Source organism: Apteryx rowi, unplaced genomic scaffold (genome assembly GCF_003343035.1).
Source record: "Apteryx rowi isolate R43461 unplaced genomic scaffold, aptRow1 scaffold_167, whole genome shotgun sequence".
NCBI lineage: Eukaryota > Metazoa > Chordata > Aves > Apterygiformes > Apterygidae > Apteryx > Apteryx rowi.
In genome coordinates, this window is record NW_020447941.1 from 643966 (window position 1) to 662498 (window position 18533).

General features: G+C 40.6%; 1 protein-coding gene across 2 annotated transcripts in view; it reads right to left on the reverse strand.

The window, feature by feature from the left end:
* Positions 1–18533, reverse strand: part of RALGAPA2 (Ral GTPase activating protein catalytic alpha subunit 2) — a 176574-nt gene that overhangs the window by 76839 nt on the left and 81202 nt on the right. For both annotated transcript variants that reach the window (XM_026060222.1, XM_026060223.1), the window contains exons 24-28: positions 6332–6460; positions 3895–4023; positions 2546–2604; positions 774–882; positions 169–279 (exon numbers count right to left, since the gene is read on the reverse strand). In XM_026060222.1, coding sequence (XP_025916007.1) covers positions 169–279; positions 774–882; positions 2546–2604; positions 3895–4023; positions 6332–6460 — 537 coding nt within the window. The remainder of the gene's footprint in view (positions 1–168; positions 280–773; positions 883–2545; positions 2605–3894; positions 4024–6331; positions 6461–18533) is intronic.

Genomic DNA, 18533 nt, shown 5'->3' on the forward strand with positions numbered 1-18533 from the left:
ATGAGAAAAGCACCCTGGCCCTAGGACTGCAGCAAATAATTCATTTAACAATAATTGCAGAAGAAACAAAAAGTTTAAGCTTCTGTAACCGTGAACTCATGTCAAACAAAGAATTAAGACAGCTCCTCATAGAATTTCCTTACAAACATTTTAAAGAAACAGACATACTTCAGTAATCTTCCTGGGTAGAGAGGATTGATACTTCTGAAGCTTTTCCCAATAAGAAACTAGCAGCTGAAGAACATCACAGGCTACCTGAGCTACCAGTTTATTAGAAAACTGGAAGAGAAAAAAAGGTGATTAAAAACCAAAGACAATACTCACATATAATAAAATGCATTTAGTTTTTCTACATCCTAAGTTATTTTGCACCCATACAAGCTATATAAAAACATTCACATTGTAAAATCACACGGCCAGCAATAGGAAACAGCAAATTTGACATGATCTGTGTAATCTTAATTTGGCCTGCTGCAGTAAGAGTTAAGTACATAATCACATACTGCTTTTGTAAAGATTTTGTACTTTTATATAGCATGCCACCTTAGCCACACTAAAGAACTTTGCCAGTCAAGAAACTAAACTGAATGCTCATTTGGACTTCAAGTAAAAAGAAATTTATACATATACGTATGTATGTGTGTGTATATATATGTATATATAGGTATGTATATACACACATGCATATATATGCATAGTTAGTGAATATTTCAAAAATTAAATACTTTTTTAATTACAGCATTTATTAATCATACAGACCATCCCAGTAATACCTTCAGTGTCACACCTATGACATTTATTGCTTCCTTCACTTGTGGGTGGTTTGTACACTGTGATAGTTCTTCACATATCCAAACTCCAAGGCCACAAATGGCTATGCACCTTTTTTTTAAAAAAAAGAAAAAGTATTGTTGTTAGAAGGTTTAAAATGAATACTGTCCTCCTCAGTATTTCATTATTTTCCGAATTTATACTTTGGAAAATAATAATCACTCCTGAACAGGACAAAGAATCTCAGAGGCAGTTTGTCACTGACCATTAGCACGCACGTAGGGGGGAAAAAAAAATCCATTCCTGTACCTAACCTTTGAGAAATACCTATTTTATGAAACCTGCAAAGCTGAGAGAAGAGCACAGAGAAGTGATCTCCTTTTCCTTCTCTCAAGCCGCACGACAGGTCACCTGTTACAGCTTTAGTGCACAGAGCACAACTCCTCTAAAATAGGGCTAAAGTGGTTTAAAATACAAGACAGTAGTAATAACTTTGCTGTATAAGCACAGAAAAATACATAGTGAAAAGACTCCCATTTTCATGTCATCTTCAAATGCGCCCAGACAAAAACATTAAGGAAGCGCTGCTAAGATCTGACAGACTGTAAGGAAAAGTGTCGTTTGTGAATAAACTCTATATTACATTAAAATTTATTATATTTTATCCTGCGGTCATTAGGAAATAAAAATCAACGGCAAAATTCTCGCTGCCTTTAGGTGTTCCGGGTGGATATCCATAGGGGAAAGGGAGGTTACTTACGTTTTGGGGGTTGTTTTCCTTTTGTGCACAAGAGCTAAACACAGTGCTTATTATTTAAATGTACTGCGCGTTCTTTTTACTTTGACTCCTTCGAAGAAGGAGAGTAAAAGGAACTACGGACACGCCTGCAAGACGCGCGGATCGCTAGCGAGAGAAGCGCAGGGGCTCTGCCGATTTAGAGGGGAGCCGCGTGCAGGCGTCCGCCGGCGCTCCGCCGCGGGTCCTCAGCGGCTTTGGGGCTCCCTGCTCCGCGTGCCACCGCGCCGCAAGACAGCCCTCGGCACGCCTGCCCGCTCCTCGTCGTTTAAATAGCACCGCAAACCGAAAGCTTGTAAAAACGGGAACGCTTCTGGATATCTAAAATTAGATCCGGTTAATATATCTACTTGAAAAGAGTCAGGATACAAGTAAGGGCATTTTATAGGTAAGAGGACATGTTAAAAACACCCAGTCTTTATATTTGCCTCACCTTTGTGAGCTTATGTACTTGCCCTTCACTCTTTGAATTAAAGAAATGCCTTTTCCTTAATTCATCATACAGAGACACCTCCCTCCACCAAGACCCCGTATAAAATTTGTACTTTCTGAATTAAACATAGGCCAAAGAATAACATAACAAGGATTTGATGTTCACGCAAAGGAGAGTGCCCTACCTCAAACTTGCTAGTATCACAACAGAGTAAGATTAAGTCCTGGTTTTTGTTTTTAATGACAATCAAAAAATTCTTTTTGCTTGAGAAGTTTCTTTTACGTGTTGATGGAATAATTACAGTGCTGAAAGCCCTGTCAAAGCACAGCACACTTCCTAAATACAAAGTTCAGTCTACCTTATCTCTAAGCTGCTTGCAACAGGCTCGAATAAACCCAATAAACAGGCTCATCCAACCTATTGCTCTTGACACCTTTTCAAGCTTACAGATTCCAGAAAGAAAAAGCAATACTTTTGCATTGTTATTCATATTTTTATTTACCATTTTAGCACTCCAGATTGTTTTCTTTTACTCAATATTTTACCTTGCAGCTTCACTTGGCTCCTCTGTAGCATTCTTCAATAAAATATTTATGAGGTAACACTAAAACAATAAAATAAATTAGAATAAGCACCTTTTTCATACCTACATTTTACTTATAATTGTTTCATTTTGACACAGTCACAAGTGAAATAAACTTTTCCCAAAGTATTTTTACTACACGTCAATTTTACGTTGTCAAAGAAGAATTATTTGCTGATTATAGTTAAAATATTTCAATGTTTGTGGATAACCATAGTTGACCTAAAAGCACATACAGGCACCAAGATTGAAATTAAATCCTTTTCAGAGCTGATGGATATTTACTAGCTACGAGTATTCAGCATTTGATAATTCAAACTATGGGGTTTAGGTTTTAAGTAAGCCACGTTTTGTAAAATTCAGCCTCCATTCTGGTCCAGAAACGATACTAGTTCTAAATCTAGACTGTTTTAACGCACCTCCACTGACTCTCCGCGAGGCTTCAGTTGTGCTTGGTTAGGAAAGCAAGCAGGGGAGCAGGGCGCGTTAACCGCTTTGCCTTCTCCTCCTTTCCACGTGCTGGAGGCGTACGACCCGTTCAGATTCCTCCACGGACTCGCCGGATTTTCCGCGGGGGTTAGTATGGCGTCTCGAGTTTATCAAAAGAGCAACTGACATCGGCGCTAGGGCCACCACTAGGACAGGTTTTAACGGCAAGTGATGTTCTAGGTGCGTTTGGGGGTTTTTTGTTTTGTTTGGTTGGGGGGGGTAGAGAGATGAGGGGTTTTTGTTTGTTCCCCTCCAAGATTCTTCTTGTGAAGATCATTAAATCACAAAGGTTTGCATCCAGTTGTACAATTAACATCTCAGCGTGCCCCAATGAAATAAATTCTCGGGAAAAACCATTCAAGTAACCTGACTGTTCTGTCTAATAATGGGATTTTCTCCACAATTTATTGCAATATCAACAAGGCAAAAATATCTCCCTTTACGCACGCCCCACGTCTCTTGTAGGACCAGCCAGTCAGTATTACACACAGATACAATGAATAGACACTTTAAATAATAACACCAACAACATTTAATGAATTGAACTGACAGGCATCTGGCTGAAAAACACAGCATTTGATCATAGCCAGTTCACTCTCCTTGAAAATAAAATGTAATTTGCACTATCTCAGCTTTGTTAATTTTATGGCGCGTTTTAAGCAAAGCAACGCTTATCAAATAAGTACGTGTAATGTGTGCGGTTGTGGGGTTTCAGGAGGAGGAGGAGTTTATTTTTAACAAAAAGTGTACAGTAAAAATAAAATGATTCAATTGTAAAAATGTTTGGCTACATAAAGATTTATTAGTAAAACGTGACTTTACTTTTACATCTGCAGTTCCCGCGATGATCTCACCAGCTTCTGAAATGGGCTGCAGTAGTGGGATTTCTTGGTAGATATTTGGAAAGCAAACAAGAGAACCAAGGATGGTATGAGCTTCTGAACGGGGTGCCTAGAAAAGGAAAAGTACAACAACAGAAAATTTTTCTTTATGAAATTATAAAAATAACACCTTAAGCTGTGAGCTAGTGGATATTACCATCTATGCCCAATACCTGCTTTCCTTCAAAATTACAGTGGAAGAAACGTTGCAGCAGTGACTTGTAAACCCTTACTTTGTCCATGCTTTTTGTTGCAGTGTTATTTTACTCTTTTTCTGACTAGGTACCTTACACCAAGCTTTTGCTTCAGTACCAGTTAGATGCACCTGTGCATTTCAGTGCAATTACCCGATTTCCTGATGTGCACACTACCTTCCCCATTTCTCTCACTTCCACCCAGGTATCTTCAGGAGTCCCTAGCCTGACACGAGTATCAGACAAGAATCTCTTCGTGCAGCTGGGCAGGGTGCCCTGCAAGCCGGAGTCCCCCCTGCGCCCCGAAGCTGTGTGCTGACTATGACGGGATGAGACCTGGACACACGGCGTCTCCCTGCGCGTTTGGATTTTCTTTCCAAAGAAACCCAGTGCATAGGATAAGCAGGGAAGCTCCAGGGCGTTCAAAGAGGTCCCTGGATATGGGTGATTAGATGATGAAGTCTATGAGCTGTGCCATGAAATGTCTTGCCCCACGATACAGACATGGACTGCATGATCACAGGTAAAGGTGGCAATTAGATCACTGTTTCTCACTGCAAGGTCATGTTTTCATTACGTCCACACTGCAGGCATGCTCTGTGAGCAGGTTTTAAAAAATATTTTTGTAGTTTATCCGCTTTGTGCTTATTCACTGCACTTGTTATCACTTCAAGCATACTTACTGAAATCAGGAATCAGCTGCTCTATTTGTTGAGCTGACATAAAGGCGTTTATCTTTCCTTAACTTAGCAATTTCTGCTGCTGAAAGGCCTCAGGCCTGCTTTTGAACATAGTGGCAAAGAAGATTCCAAAATGTTAGCTACGCTCATGAAATACGATATTAACAGCATTTTTTGCATAAGTGCAATACCTATAAATGCATACTATATGCATTGCAAATCAAAGTATTCGTTTTTATTAACTGTAAAATGCAAATAACTAGAAAATGGAAAGTGATACAGAATTAAACCTTTCTAAACAGCTACAGAGTCCAAAATTAAGATAAGAGTGCTGAAGCTGCTTAATATTAGTTTTGGATAATTAACATTATTTCATGCATTTATGTGTTGATTTAGGAATGTAAGTTTAGAATTTAAACTTTCTATGTGGAAATCTTTATTTGAAAAGTAGATGTACATTCACTGGATGCGTAAAAATTTAAAATAAAAAAATGGAAGTCTATTTATATGCCCAGACTGTGACACAAAAGGAAAGCATAATGCACTAGAACAGACTATATACATAACAAAAACATGTAGAGAGATTCCTATTTCAATAAAACCATCAAAAGCAATAAGGCAAAGTGCTATAAATGCATTTACTGCTACGTAACCTTTCATAATGTTGAAAATACGCACGCTGTATACTAAGTTTCATGTTTGTGGGAGAAAGAGAGGCTTTTTAAAAACACTTTCCGTGGAAAGTTGAGTTTTCATTTCTTATTAGCACTTCAAGCTTTGGATCAATAATTTATTGGCGGATAAGATTTTTAAACAGATGTCAGAAAATTAATGGTTGCAAATTCGTTGAGGGACCATGAAGAAGGGGAACTAGAGTCACCGTTTCAGTTCTGCTGAAATAGCAAGAGGTCTGGGCGCCTGCGCAGGGCCATTAGCACAGCAACCCAAACTTCAAGAACAGCAGTAAAAACACGGGCAAGACAGACAGAGAGTCTCTCCTGAATTGAGATTTCATGTATACCAAAGGTCTCCTGTTTCTTTCCAGGATTGTCAGATCTTTACTCTTATTTTAGCATCCCATCATTAATTTGCTATTTTACTGTTCCTTCATTAATTTAACGGATTTGGAAACGTATCTCTACCAGTGCTGATAGTTGGTAAGAAGCTCTGTATTACCAAAAAGCTCCATATTTTCAATGTTCGCTTACTGAAAAAAAGCTAATGAGATTCTGAAATTCAAGTCCTGCTTTTAGTGTGTAAATGCAGCGCAATATTAGTGAGGATATGATTTCTCACACTTTGGCCTTTTGATGAAACACCTTTGCAATACTAGTATGTCACCTTATCCTACAATTTCACACATCAGCTGCCATGGTATCTGCCCCGAGAGCCCAGTTTCACATTGCACTAATGAGCCAACACCTGTTAGAGTGGAGAAATCCGAACCTTGTTAGCAGCCGGGGGCTCTCCGGGGAGCGGCGATGTTGAGCATTGTCATACTCACCTCCAGCATGTCTGTGCTAAGGATTCTGGCCGCAGCCGTAATGAAGTCTCCTATCAGCAGCGTAAAGCCAGGCAAACCCAAGAAGAAAAACCACGGTGGGCAATGCTTTATGACCGTATTTAAGATATCCTGGAAAAGAGAGAGAAGTTACCTCGTTGAACGAAAAAAGAAGTAGAGAAACAAACGAACCCTGAAAGACGAGACTTGGGAAGATGCAGCTTCCTAATTCGCTAGCCCTAGGATTCGCCAGCTCCACACTAATCGGAGCGAGAGGTAGCTCTTCACGCAGTCACACTGCGCTCCGTATAACTCATTAGCACATAACAACCGCTACTTTCCACTGCGGGTGCATTTAGTAGGAAAAAGGGCTTTCTTGTTAAATACGATTGCTTTTTGTGTGCTAAAACATTCAAACTGTTCATCGGTTTTAAGATGAAGTTATACACCTTCTAAAATGAGGTATCGCCTAAAATCACATTATTCAAAATTCAGTAGCCTAAAAATAATGAAATAACACAAATTACTGTCTGCTTTTCCCTGAAGAAGTTCAAGGCAATAACCTACAACAGGTTACTTACTGCTGTTATTTTGCTCCAGCAAACACAGGATTTTTTTCTAGGCTAGCTGAGAAATACACTGATGTCAAATGCAAAAAGTGATTGTACACAGCACAGTAACACAGATAAATCTATGCTACCTAGATTATAAATCCTTCTTCTCCTAAATAGCAAATATAGATAAGTCTTGGGGGGAAAAATATATTTATTAACATTTTAAAGAACATATATATATATATTTTTTTAAAGAGGAAGCACTGTATTTGTAAGAACAGACTGCTAACCCCATCTTTGCTCTCATAAATTACCCTGTGACACAGATCAGATGAGACAAGCATTTCAACTTTAACACCTTCCACATTTCAATTCTTCACAGTCTCTCCAGATCTGAGCAAAGTTCCTGTATCTGAGTTGAGATTTCCCTTCTACAGGGTTTCAGCAGGCTGAAAGTTAGGCACAGAACCTATACAACACAAGTGCAATATTACATTTGCAGAAGAATTAGATGAAGTTATTTCTATATGGAGTTCAAAATTATTCTTCTTCCCCTTAAAATTTCAAAGAAAAGGAAAACAATTTTTCATGGCCATCTGTAGCTTTACTGCTCTTCTGATGTGGTAAAAAGGCTTGCACCTAAATTTTAGTCCCAGAACGTGTCTTTATGTTCAATTTCTAAATCAGAAGCTAGAGAAATCAAATTCACTTTTCTCTATTTGCAGATTTACTTTAATTACGTTGGTATTTTCTCAAAGCACTGCTAAACACCTGCACAAAACCTATTTATTGTTCTACTAAAGTACTTACAGCAGGAACATGAAATCCTATGAAATACTAAACAGGGTTATATATTTCAAATATTACCAGATAAATAATATTCAGTTTTAGCGTCGTACCAGATAATGCTTTCACTTCCCTGAATAAGCTAGAATGCCACTCGAGTTAATGTTTAAACTAGTTTTAATCACTTCCTTTGATACATTTTAAAGTCAATATCAGTCAATGCAAACTTTTCAGAAAGAGAGAGCAGATGGACGCAGCGGCTCATAAAGCGGGTGGTAAACCCGTGCCCGGAGCAGAACAAAAGACCCCCCCCTCCTTTTTTGTAATTAAGCGTCTGATTAACGCGCAGGGCTCCTCGCGGCGCGGCGCACCTGTAATTACTGTCGGAGCCAGGTACGGCGATGTTGGGGCTCGGCGTAATTGGGCCTCGAGCCGGCGGCAGCAGATGGGAGCGCAGCCCCGTTGACGCAGGCTGCGGCAGCGCTCGGAGCCGCCGCCGCTAACCCGGCCGCGAGAAGGCGGCAGCGCCTACGACAGGCTTTGAAACCCGCTGTCGCAGGGCAAAACCCCCCCCGAAGTCGCACCGAAACGCAAACCTGCGAGGCTACCAGATGTCTGCAGACTGCATAAGCATTTATTTTGATTTGAAGCTCTATCCCCCGGTGACTGCTAGTGCGCCCTCGAGCACAAAATCAAGGTGACTATAGGTACCACACCGATCTCTTCGTTATGATCATTTTATATAACACTTAGAAAACAGGAAGAAAAATAATTATAAAGCCATTATATTAACACATTAATACCTATGAAATTACAGTGTAGCATAAATAACAGTTTTAAACACCCAACACAGTCTGTAACAATACTTTTACTCCAAAAGCTGTAAGCATTTGGCCGCATGTAGCCTATTTGCTGTTTATAAGACATTCTCCTAAATAAATAAATAAAGTGTATTTTTTTCAGAGTAAGAAGGAAAAAGGTTTTAAAAATTTATTTTGAAAAGCTAACAAAACAATCCTCAACTTTTCATTTTTGTTACATAGCTTCAAAGTTATGAGCTCGCTACGCAGCTCATACGCGCCAGCGACCCAACAGGCTCAAAACTGAACAGAGTTGACGGCGAAGAGCGGTGTCCGCTTGGGTCCAGCCTAGCTGCCCGTTTTTCATCTCCGACCCTTCGGCAGAAATCTGCGGCAGCTTTAGCGACTTCCCTCAAGCGAACGCGGTTCCGAAGCCGCCGGGACGCGCGCGGAGCAGCCCGGGGGGGGCCGGCGCCTCCGGCAGGCACCCGCCGCGGGAGCCGGACGAGTTTGCTCGTGTTTCTCAGCCGGCGGACCCCAACGCACAGCGCAGCTCCCCGTAAAAGCCCAACTGCAGGCAGTAATTCGGTAGCATTGCAAGCTTATCGAATGCTTCGGGTTTATGAGAAAGCAGCCGAGAGAGAACATATGTCCTATCGGTGATACTGCAAAAATCAGGTAATTCAAACAGAGGCACGTTGTTTCCTTCCCCTCGGAGCACCGCTCCACAAATGTAAACTCCGTTCAGCAGCTTACCGCCTAGTAAATGAATCACTTTAATTGAATGCTATGTACACAGTAACTGGAAAAACACAAGCAATAAGAAAAACATATGGTGATGGCAATAGAAATTGGTTTACTCATTTGGTACGGTGTTGTTTCTTTACTTCTTTCATAATTGACCTTTAGAACGATAAATGTGTAAAATAATTTTGGTTTATTATGGCTCCAAACCTTTCAGCAATTACACAAAATGAAAATTTAAAAGGAAGTATTCATTCTGGAAGCATTTCTATTGTTTACATAATTGCACAGCTATAATTTAGTGTTCACGTTGTTAAAGAAAAGTGAAAAAAAGGACCATTATGGACTATTTCAATTCAAAATGATGCACTGTAGTGTTAAAAATGGGGAGGAGGGGAGAGAAGGGGGCAATCACATGCATGTCCATCTCAAATGGATTAACTCTATAAAGGGCATAATATTTCAATATAGGATAATCTAGTAATCCAAATAAGGTCATCAACATCCTTCGAGTAAGTGGAAGAAAAAAATTTATGCAAGTTCATCGAAAGGGCAATTACAAAAATATTCTTCGCCTAATTTTTGTTCGAGCTTTTGCAGATTGCAGGTGTAACAAAATAGCCTGCCATCTGTCTTCATCACGTTCCCAATTGTCCCTCAACAGGAACAACATGGATTTTTCACTTAAAGTTCACTTGTTCTGCATGGAGAGATACAGCATTAAGGGCTGAAATTCACAACACAGGAAAGATTATTAATTTAAACATGACTTAATCAGCAAAGCCTTCATCTTCCTGTTTTGTTTTAAGGGAACAAACACTTCCATTTATTGATTCTAAGCTCTCCTAGGTATTATTGTATGTTAGGTAAGAGTTAACTTGTCAAAAATAAAGTTCTAATAAAAATTTAAGAAGTACTTCAGCACACTTTTAAAAAAAGAAGCCACAGAAATAGCTTGTCAAAACAAACAAACAAACAAGATCCGAATCTGTCATTTAAATCTACCCTCCGAAACAATTATATTTGCTAAAGTATCTTGTGACTGAATGCAGTAGGGAAAGGCATTAAAACCAGGAAAATAAGCTGAATTTGGAAAACATGGGTAAGGTTGCGCACAAACGCAAAATTACCGAATAAATCACTTGCTGCCAATCGTTGCCTCCGCTCTAGACTACGCTGTGTCTCTTCTGAAGCCATGTTAATAACGCAAAACCCCCCCAGCGCTGCGTGCGGAGCGGCGTGCGGGTGCCTTATTAGCAGACACCAGATAAACATAGGAAGGGAGCAGAATTTAAGTTTCTCCCATTTTTAAAGCATGTTCTGTGTTTTTATAGCCTAGGGAACCACTGGAACTAAGGACAGATTCCAAACCGACAGAAACATGTGAAGTTCATGCACGAGAGCAGGGGAGTATCTCAGTACCTATTTGTTATAGATACACATACCGAGAGCATAGTTATTATTTGATGGCACTGCTTAAAATAGAGATGACTCACATGGGTTTCTCCCAAATCTCTTTGGCAGGACTGTTCAGAAACATCCGATTTTAAGCTATTAACAGCACAGCGCTGGAACAGCCGTAGAGCGTGGGGTTAACAACTTACAGAAAGGCCGGTTTGAGCGAGGGGAGCGCGAGTCGATCCCCGAGGAGCCGCGGAAAGGAGCGCCCCGCAGGGCTTCGCCGCGAAGGCTTGCCTGGGCAGAGGCAAGAGCATCTATCTAGCGCGCGAGGCTGAAATTATTCGCTGACTTCTGAGGACTTTTCACTTCCAGCTATGTGCTCTATCAGTTTTCATGATAAAGGAATGCATGCAAAGGGTAAGGGGCTGTTTTGCACAGAAGAGCAAAAAAAGGTGCAAATATGGTAAATCATGCAACCTTGCTTAAATGTTCTAAAGATAACGGCGAAATAAAACACTTGTGAACCAGAGAAACCCAATTGCATATGCAGAGAAAAGAAATGATACTGAAGACTGGGGAGACTCCAGCGCTGCAGAGAGGACTGCGGAGAGGGAAGAAGAGGTGTGAGCAACCTGGAAGGAACGAAGGGATGGAAGTCATCCTACCTATTTCAGAAAAACCTATTTCTATCGAGGCCAGAACTCAGGAAAGCCTCACGGGTACGGTTACAAGGGGAGCGGGCCTGGAATACAGACGAGACAGACACAGCGCAGACGACGCAACAAGCATTGGGGTGGGAGGGAAGCGATTTAGAAAGAACAAAAGCGCTCAAAAAATGAACGTAACTACCCAAACTGCTGCAGAACTCGGAGCTCCTTCAGTCGGCATTATGGGCCTCCCCTCACAAGCAGGGGTCCCCCCTTCTTCTTCCCGGCAAGCCTAGCAGCTCCTTCCCTCCGCCGCTCGTAGGAAACGACGCTCTGCCCGGCCAACACGTGCTCCAGCACGCAGTGCTAGCGGCTTTGCGGTCCGAAAGCCGTACGCTACCCTGCGCCGCAGGGCAAGCTTTTACAGCTTTCTATTAAGTTCTTACAAGCACTTTTTTTAAAACCTCCGATCAATGTTAATACAAAGCGATAATTAAGACGGCTTCTCCAGGAGCAACTCTACTACAAAATGCTTCGTATTATAAATTAGCAGTCTCGTATGTGAAGCAGTCATACTGTTCCCGCATAAGCTTACTATACAACTAACACAACTTCCTTTCCATAATTAGGGACAGCGTATTTTAAATAAACTAAAAGGCTCGCAGACATCCATGCAGAATACATTAGGAGATATAATTAATATCGCCATCTTCACTGGTGGAGTATTTCATCTTTAAGTCATTCCTTTTGCTACTAAAAGGAACCGAACAAGAATTTAGCTGTTAACTTTTCAGCCTTCAGCTGTACAGCATTCTGTTGGCTTTTACTGTTCCCTACAACGAAACAAATCCAATCTGTGTGTGTTGAAATTTAATCACCATGGACATCTGTTAGCCCATTTGGATTTTTTCCCCATTTTTAAAGTTAGCTCTGCCCTTAACATCACTGGACTTAAAAAGGCATCAGCACAATCTCTTTCCCTGGCTATTATTTGTCCCTTTCATAGAGGATTTATAAAGTCTGTATTTTTACTATGTTCTTAAATATCTTCTGAATACAGTAACCCTTTTCAAAAAGGCTCTGGCAAGACAGTATAATTGTGTAATTATTACATTTTCCAAATTTGTTAAAACTTACTTCAAAACCTGTTAGCTCACTTCTCAGGCCACAAATTAGGTGCCATGCTATTAACAGGTTACACCAAGCACATTAACTGATGCTAAAGCCTTGGTAGCAGGGTGGAAAGAAAAGAAAAGAAAAGGAAAAAAAAAAAAGATAGAAATGCACTAAACAGCGGAGGGTCCTGCAACTTGCAAAGTACTGCAAACCAGCCTTTTTTTCCCGTAAAGCCTGACCGTAAGGTAAACCCTAACTTGCACTGCATCCTCTTCTCAAACGTACAGTGCACATTTAGACAGAAATAAGACAGTGACACAAAAATCCACGAAAGCTTGTTTTAGGAGAAAACAGTAATCGAAAAGGATTATTTAAGTACTTGTTCATATCCGATGGAGTACTTCAGGATTCATCCGACTGGGGACGTTAGGAGATTTTACAGCACTTTTGGAACTTACCAGGAGTACCAGCAATCAGGATTATCTCAATAGCTGCTTTTGCAAGAGGAGGTTCGAGCAGTGTTAGGCGTCTGTTTAATTCAAACCGCGGGCACTTAAACCTGTCATCCGTCATGCCAGTATCCGCATTATCACGCCGGGCAGAAATGGAACGGCCTCATTCACTGCCATAGTTCAGGACAACGGGGGCTGTTCTAGGATGTTAACAGTGCTTGGGACAAAGCCCTGTAAAATGTCATGAGGATCTACACAGCTGAAGCAACATCCTTCAGTAGGACTGGAAAAGTCACAAAATCCTCAAAAAAGGAAGGAGGAGCTGGACCAGAAGAATTTTCCCTCCAAGCCAGGTCTGGCAGGTGTCCCAGGTTTCAGTGGCACAAACGGAGTAACAGAAGACTCATGTTCCAGGGTGAAGGTGCTGGCTGTTATCCGGCCCTGCGTCTTTTGGAGCTTTCAGGAAATACTCAGCTCATCCGGGCCATGAAAGTGTTCTGCAGTGGATGCTTTAAGCACCACCACAATCATCACTGACCTGATGTCTGAAAAATTGCTTCAGCACAAAGTTGGAGGCCACAGGATTTGTATGTTTTTATTTTTCCTAGAATCATAGAACCACACAGGTAAGAAGGGACCTCCAGAGGTCCCGTCCAATCTTTTGCTCAAAGCTGGTCCGGTTAGAGCAGGTTGCTCAGGGCTATATCCAATTATGTTCCGAGTATTTCCAAGGATGGAGATCCCAAAACCTCTCTTGGCAACCATTTCCAGTGTTTGATAGTAAAATTTTTTTGTCAAGTCAAAATTATTCCCCTCCCTTGACCAGCTGGAGCAGTCTGGGCAGAGCTATCACGAGCTTCTTCAGTATACTCTTGAGAGCTGTGGAGCACTGGGCAAGAGATACTACATGGATTTACTCCTAGAACAGAGTTCAGATTCACAGGTGGATTCAAAAAAAAATTTTTTTTTTTAATTTTCATTCAAAGTGGAGTCCTCTACAGTAAGATTCAAGGATCAAGACAGAAACTTTCCAGGACAGTTTTAAGATGCACTTTGCTCCACCTTTCTCGGTCTAAGCTTAAAGTCTTCACAGTCAGAACACTCAGAATACTTCTATTTCTTACCTCTGTACCTCCAAAAAATCCAATGTGAGATTTAGCAGACAGAGCAAAATTTGAATAGTTAGAAAAGCTATAAAAATGAAAAAGAAAGATTTGCATAAGAAATAGTAGAAGAGATGCAATAAGAGAAATGAAAATGGTGCTAGAAAACTAAAAAAGCTGCAGCTAAAGAAAAGCTGAAAGTACACAGTGAAGACCGCAACAAATAAGGATGTTCCACCTCCATCTTACACTTGAGAGGAACTGAAAACATGAAGACAGATTTTGTCTGTGTATTAACACATGTATAATGCATAAGGTAAGTGGTATTTGCCTTAAGAGCTGATTTGAGTGATCACACCTAAGCATACATGCAACATGAACACGCGCACCAACAACAGTTTGAAACATATGGTTGACACTAAGAGTATGAAAGACAATGTATGCAACACCAATTGAAGTAACTTCTGAAAAAAATGACACAGAGTAAAATCAAGGCAAAGAGATAATTAGTGACAAATATTTTGAACAGCTATTTACTCCTGTCAGTAGCCTTTTTTTTTTTTAATATATATAATTTATGTCAGTGTTTGCAGAACTCCATTTGCGGCAACAGTGACCAGTTCAGCTCTCAAGGTGGCTAAGTAAACAGGCAAACAAGCATGCATCAGATTTAGATGTCAAGATGAGAAAGCAGATGTGTATACAGAGCACCAGGTAATAAATTTCTCATATTTCTACAAACTTATGCCATGAGTGCCCTGTCAATGCTTGTACTTAAGAAGTTACTTGAACGCACAGTGCCGTCTGAAAGCATACTCTATTTCATTTTGATAACTGTTGAGTGAAAACAACATTCAGGTTAAGCTAATAGTAACAAGAAGTCTCACTGACTTGTTGGATATCTTAGTTCAAAGAAAGGAAGAAGAGTTTAAAACCCTCTTGAGACTGTATATTTACTCCTTCTTCTTCCTCAAAACATCCAAAAAAATAGACAAGGTCAGTCATTTGACGACAACAGATAGTTACTATACTTTTGGGGTTATATTTTGGATAAAAACATAGGAAAAAACACTTTGTCCCTGCATAATTTAAGTGGCTAGCCATTAAAAAACAACCTGCAAAACTGGTATTTGGAATATATCATTGCAAACAGTTATAGCCTCACTGTATTCAATGGAGTAGGATCTCTATTACTCTGAAATATTTTAAAAAGAAGTCTTGCAGCACCACGATTACCAGACAGAGCAACTATCCCTCAGCGTATAAAACTCGAATAAACCGGCGGGTGAACATTTAACAGGCGTTAGATGTCAATAATCCAGAATATACTTAATGAACACAGAAAAGATTTTTATGCTACACAGAGAGGAAAACATTAATCACAAAGCAACATTAAGCAATTATGACTATCTGAACTGCAGGAGGGTCTCCTGGGGAATGTTCTCAAAATCATATCACAAGAACATGTGATGACTTTCCATAAGCCAAACCAGGAATTGTAGCAATCCAACCAGGATGGCTTTCCTGAAACAGCAGGTTCAAAGACACAGCAGAAGAAACGGATGTTCCTGGGAAAGACCAAAGCATTTCCTTTACTGTTGCTCTCTGGCTCATTAGGTATCAGAAAAATACTGATCGTTCTGTCTTGTTCTCGCAGAGACTTGCATGGGTACCACACGCTAGAAAGCCCTTCAGGGCATTTCAGGGCAGACAGACCTCTGCGACACAAAATGTGAAAGGAATGAATTTAGCACAAACAGTACTGAGGCCCTCTCTCCTGCATCCCATCTGAATGGTGCCTAACGATCTGCCTTGCTCAGGATTTTCAGAACCAAGTTCCTAATGCAAGTCCAAATACTACCTTCAGTTCTCTTTTTTTTTTGTTTTTTTTTTTTTTTAGAATAACGCATCAGTTTGCTTACAAAGCATTTAACACAAGCATTGTAAACAGCCTTTGGAAACCATCTGAAAACTATATTTTAAAACAAAATAGTTCAAATTCAGTTTTGTTCATGCCAGAGGTCAGGGAAGGGAGGTGGTAAGACTCAGCGTACAAGTCGGAACTTCTTCAAAAAACTGTGGAAAAATCTGGGCTGACTAAACATCAGAAAAATGCCCAGTGACTTCAGTGGTACAGGATGAGAATCGTCACCCTATAAACATTCACTTGGTGCCCGCTGAACTTAGTCCACCTGGTAACACCTTCGAAGACCACGTGCAAGTGAATCTGATACCAGCACACGCCTGTTCCAAAAACCTTTCAGTTCCTGACAGAGGGAAAGGATTTTAGGCGATCTTGCTGGCTGGTTGAGAGCACAGCTGTAAGTTGTGCTATTGAGTTGCTGGCATGTGTAACATACATTTTAGTCCTTCAACATGTTTTTGATATGCAGATTGTTTTCCTTGGGGAACCAGAGGCCTTGTGCCCTTCAGCTGTTAAAGCTGAGGAATTCCATATAAAGCACATTGGGCCCAAAACTAGACATCCTGCCCGAAGTGAGACTAAGGCTATGGGTAAAGCCAGCTCTTCAAGTCCTGAGCACCAGGTGGCTCTAAAGGCAGAACGGTAAAACTGGAGTTAAACAGTACATCAAGATTAAAAACAAAAAAAACAAAGAACAGCTTGGAAAACATGAGACGTAATGATAACTGGAACACCCAAAGGAGTGTCTCCCAGAGAAAGCTTCCTACTTCTACTACTCTGGGCTTACATTACGATCTGTATACAGCATTATGGAGATCAGGACTGCTGGTTTCAGAAAGAAGCTTTTTTGAGCTTTCTGGAGCTTCCTCAGGCTGGGAAATGTTGGATCATAAAGAAGCTGCTTAAGTAAAATTGTCCTCTTAACTGGCCAGCCACCACTAGAAGTTTCCAGTGATGGTACCAATGTTCCACATGGAGTGGTCCAAAAGCTTCATGGTCCGATGACATGCTGAGCAGAGTCTGACAGGTATGGTCTCTTCTCCTAACCAGCATAAGCATCATCTCTGTCACGACGCAGGATTTCACCTGGATCCCATTTTTGGGCAAGCCAAGTTCCATAAGGAAGCAAATAACTACAGACAATAATTCAGTGTTTCCAGATTATTTTTTCAAGTGTTGGTGGCATTTGGTAACACTTTAAAACAATTTTACACTGGGGAATATTGCCGACACTTTAAACTGTTGTTTGCCAAATTTCAGAAAAAGGAGATTAAATAGCTGACTTGCCATATTCAACTTCTTACAACTGTTTCATTGAAAGGTTTAAGTGGCTGCCAGGCTTTGAAGCAGGAACTTAAGACCTGGCAGAAGGAAACCACTTCAATGTCAGAGATGTGACTTTTGCTCTTTCTGTGAACAACAATCCAAACCTGATGAAGTTGTAAATCCGATTCACCCTCTTGATAGGGATAGTTTAGCAGTTAAGTTCTTGCTAGAATCAGTCTTCTACAAGCGTGGGCAGGATCAGGGTTGGAAGGACTCAGCGGGACAGCTGTCACGTCAAGAATCGGAAGCGAGAGCAGAGACCTGTTGCTCCCTTCGCCTCCTCCCGCCAGCTTTCTGGGGGACAGAGCAGAAGGAGCTGAATGGAAAGGGACACGAGAGAGACTTGAGAGAGGCTCAGAAGATAGTAACAGATCGAAAGAGTAAGCCGCGATATGGAACTAGGGTTGAGAACCACTGTGACAAGGCTCTAATATTTAGCAGAGCAGCTGCATTTGGAAGCGACTACTGACAGAAAGATATCATCACATCATCTCACAAGGTGACACGGGGATAAATGCCTTCCTGTTTCTCAAACACTCAGACACGATAATGATGGATACTATAGAAAAGCCTGTCAAAAAGTTCACAGCGCTATATTCAAAGCATAATTTACACAGCATGTAATGAGACAGTTTTGAATTATAACTTAAACAATGAAGATTAACCCAAATACTGAATATTTGAGCTCATTAAGTACTACTGCATACACTACCTTACTTGTATGAACTTCTAAGTTTCAAGTGTTTGCTTTGCTACGTGAACATCATTTGTTCCTAAAATTTTTAAATATTTAACGGTGGACAGAGTTGGATCCTCAAACGGATTTGCTTTTGACCTTTGCCACAATGAAAATCTTACTGAATTTGGTCTCCTGGAAAGTTTTCGTTCAATGGAAATATTTCATCTCTCACTCTAGTACTAGTTAATTTTTATAGCAAGCTCTTGCCAGACACTGTGTCAAAGACCTTGTAAAAGTTTAAGCAAGTTAAGCCGCCTCCTTCTCAATACCCATTCCCTTACCGATATGTTAAAACAATTTCCAAATAATAATTTCCAAAATATTTTCCAAACTTCTATTGTCAAAACCACATGTCATGATCTTTTCTAGCAGAATAAGTAATTCGGCACTGCCTTCAGCCCATGGATTCAAACAGAAATTGTTGCTCAAAGGGTTAAAGTTCTAGGACCGAGGCTGACCTCAGTCTAGCTTTGCCTAGACTCGGTGTTGCTTGTTCACCACGACTCTCAAATACTTGTATATACATATAAGCTCTTTTCACACCCTTGAGCGTTGACTGGGTCAGTCCTTAACATGCAAGATGGCAGAACTGCTCATCTGTAACAGTGGTTTT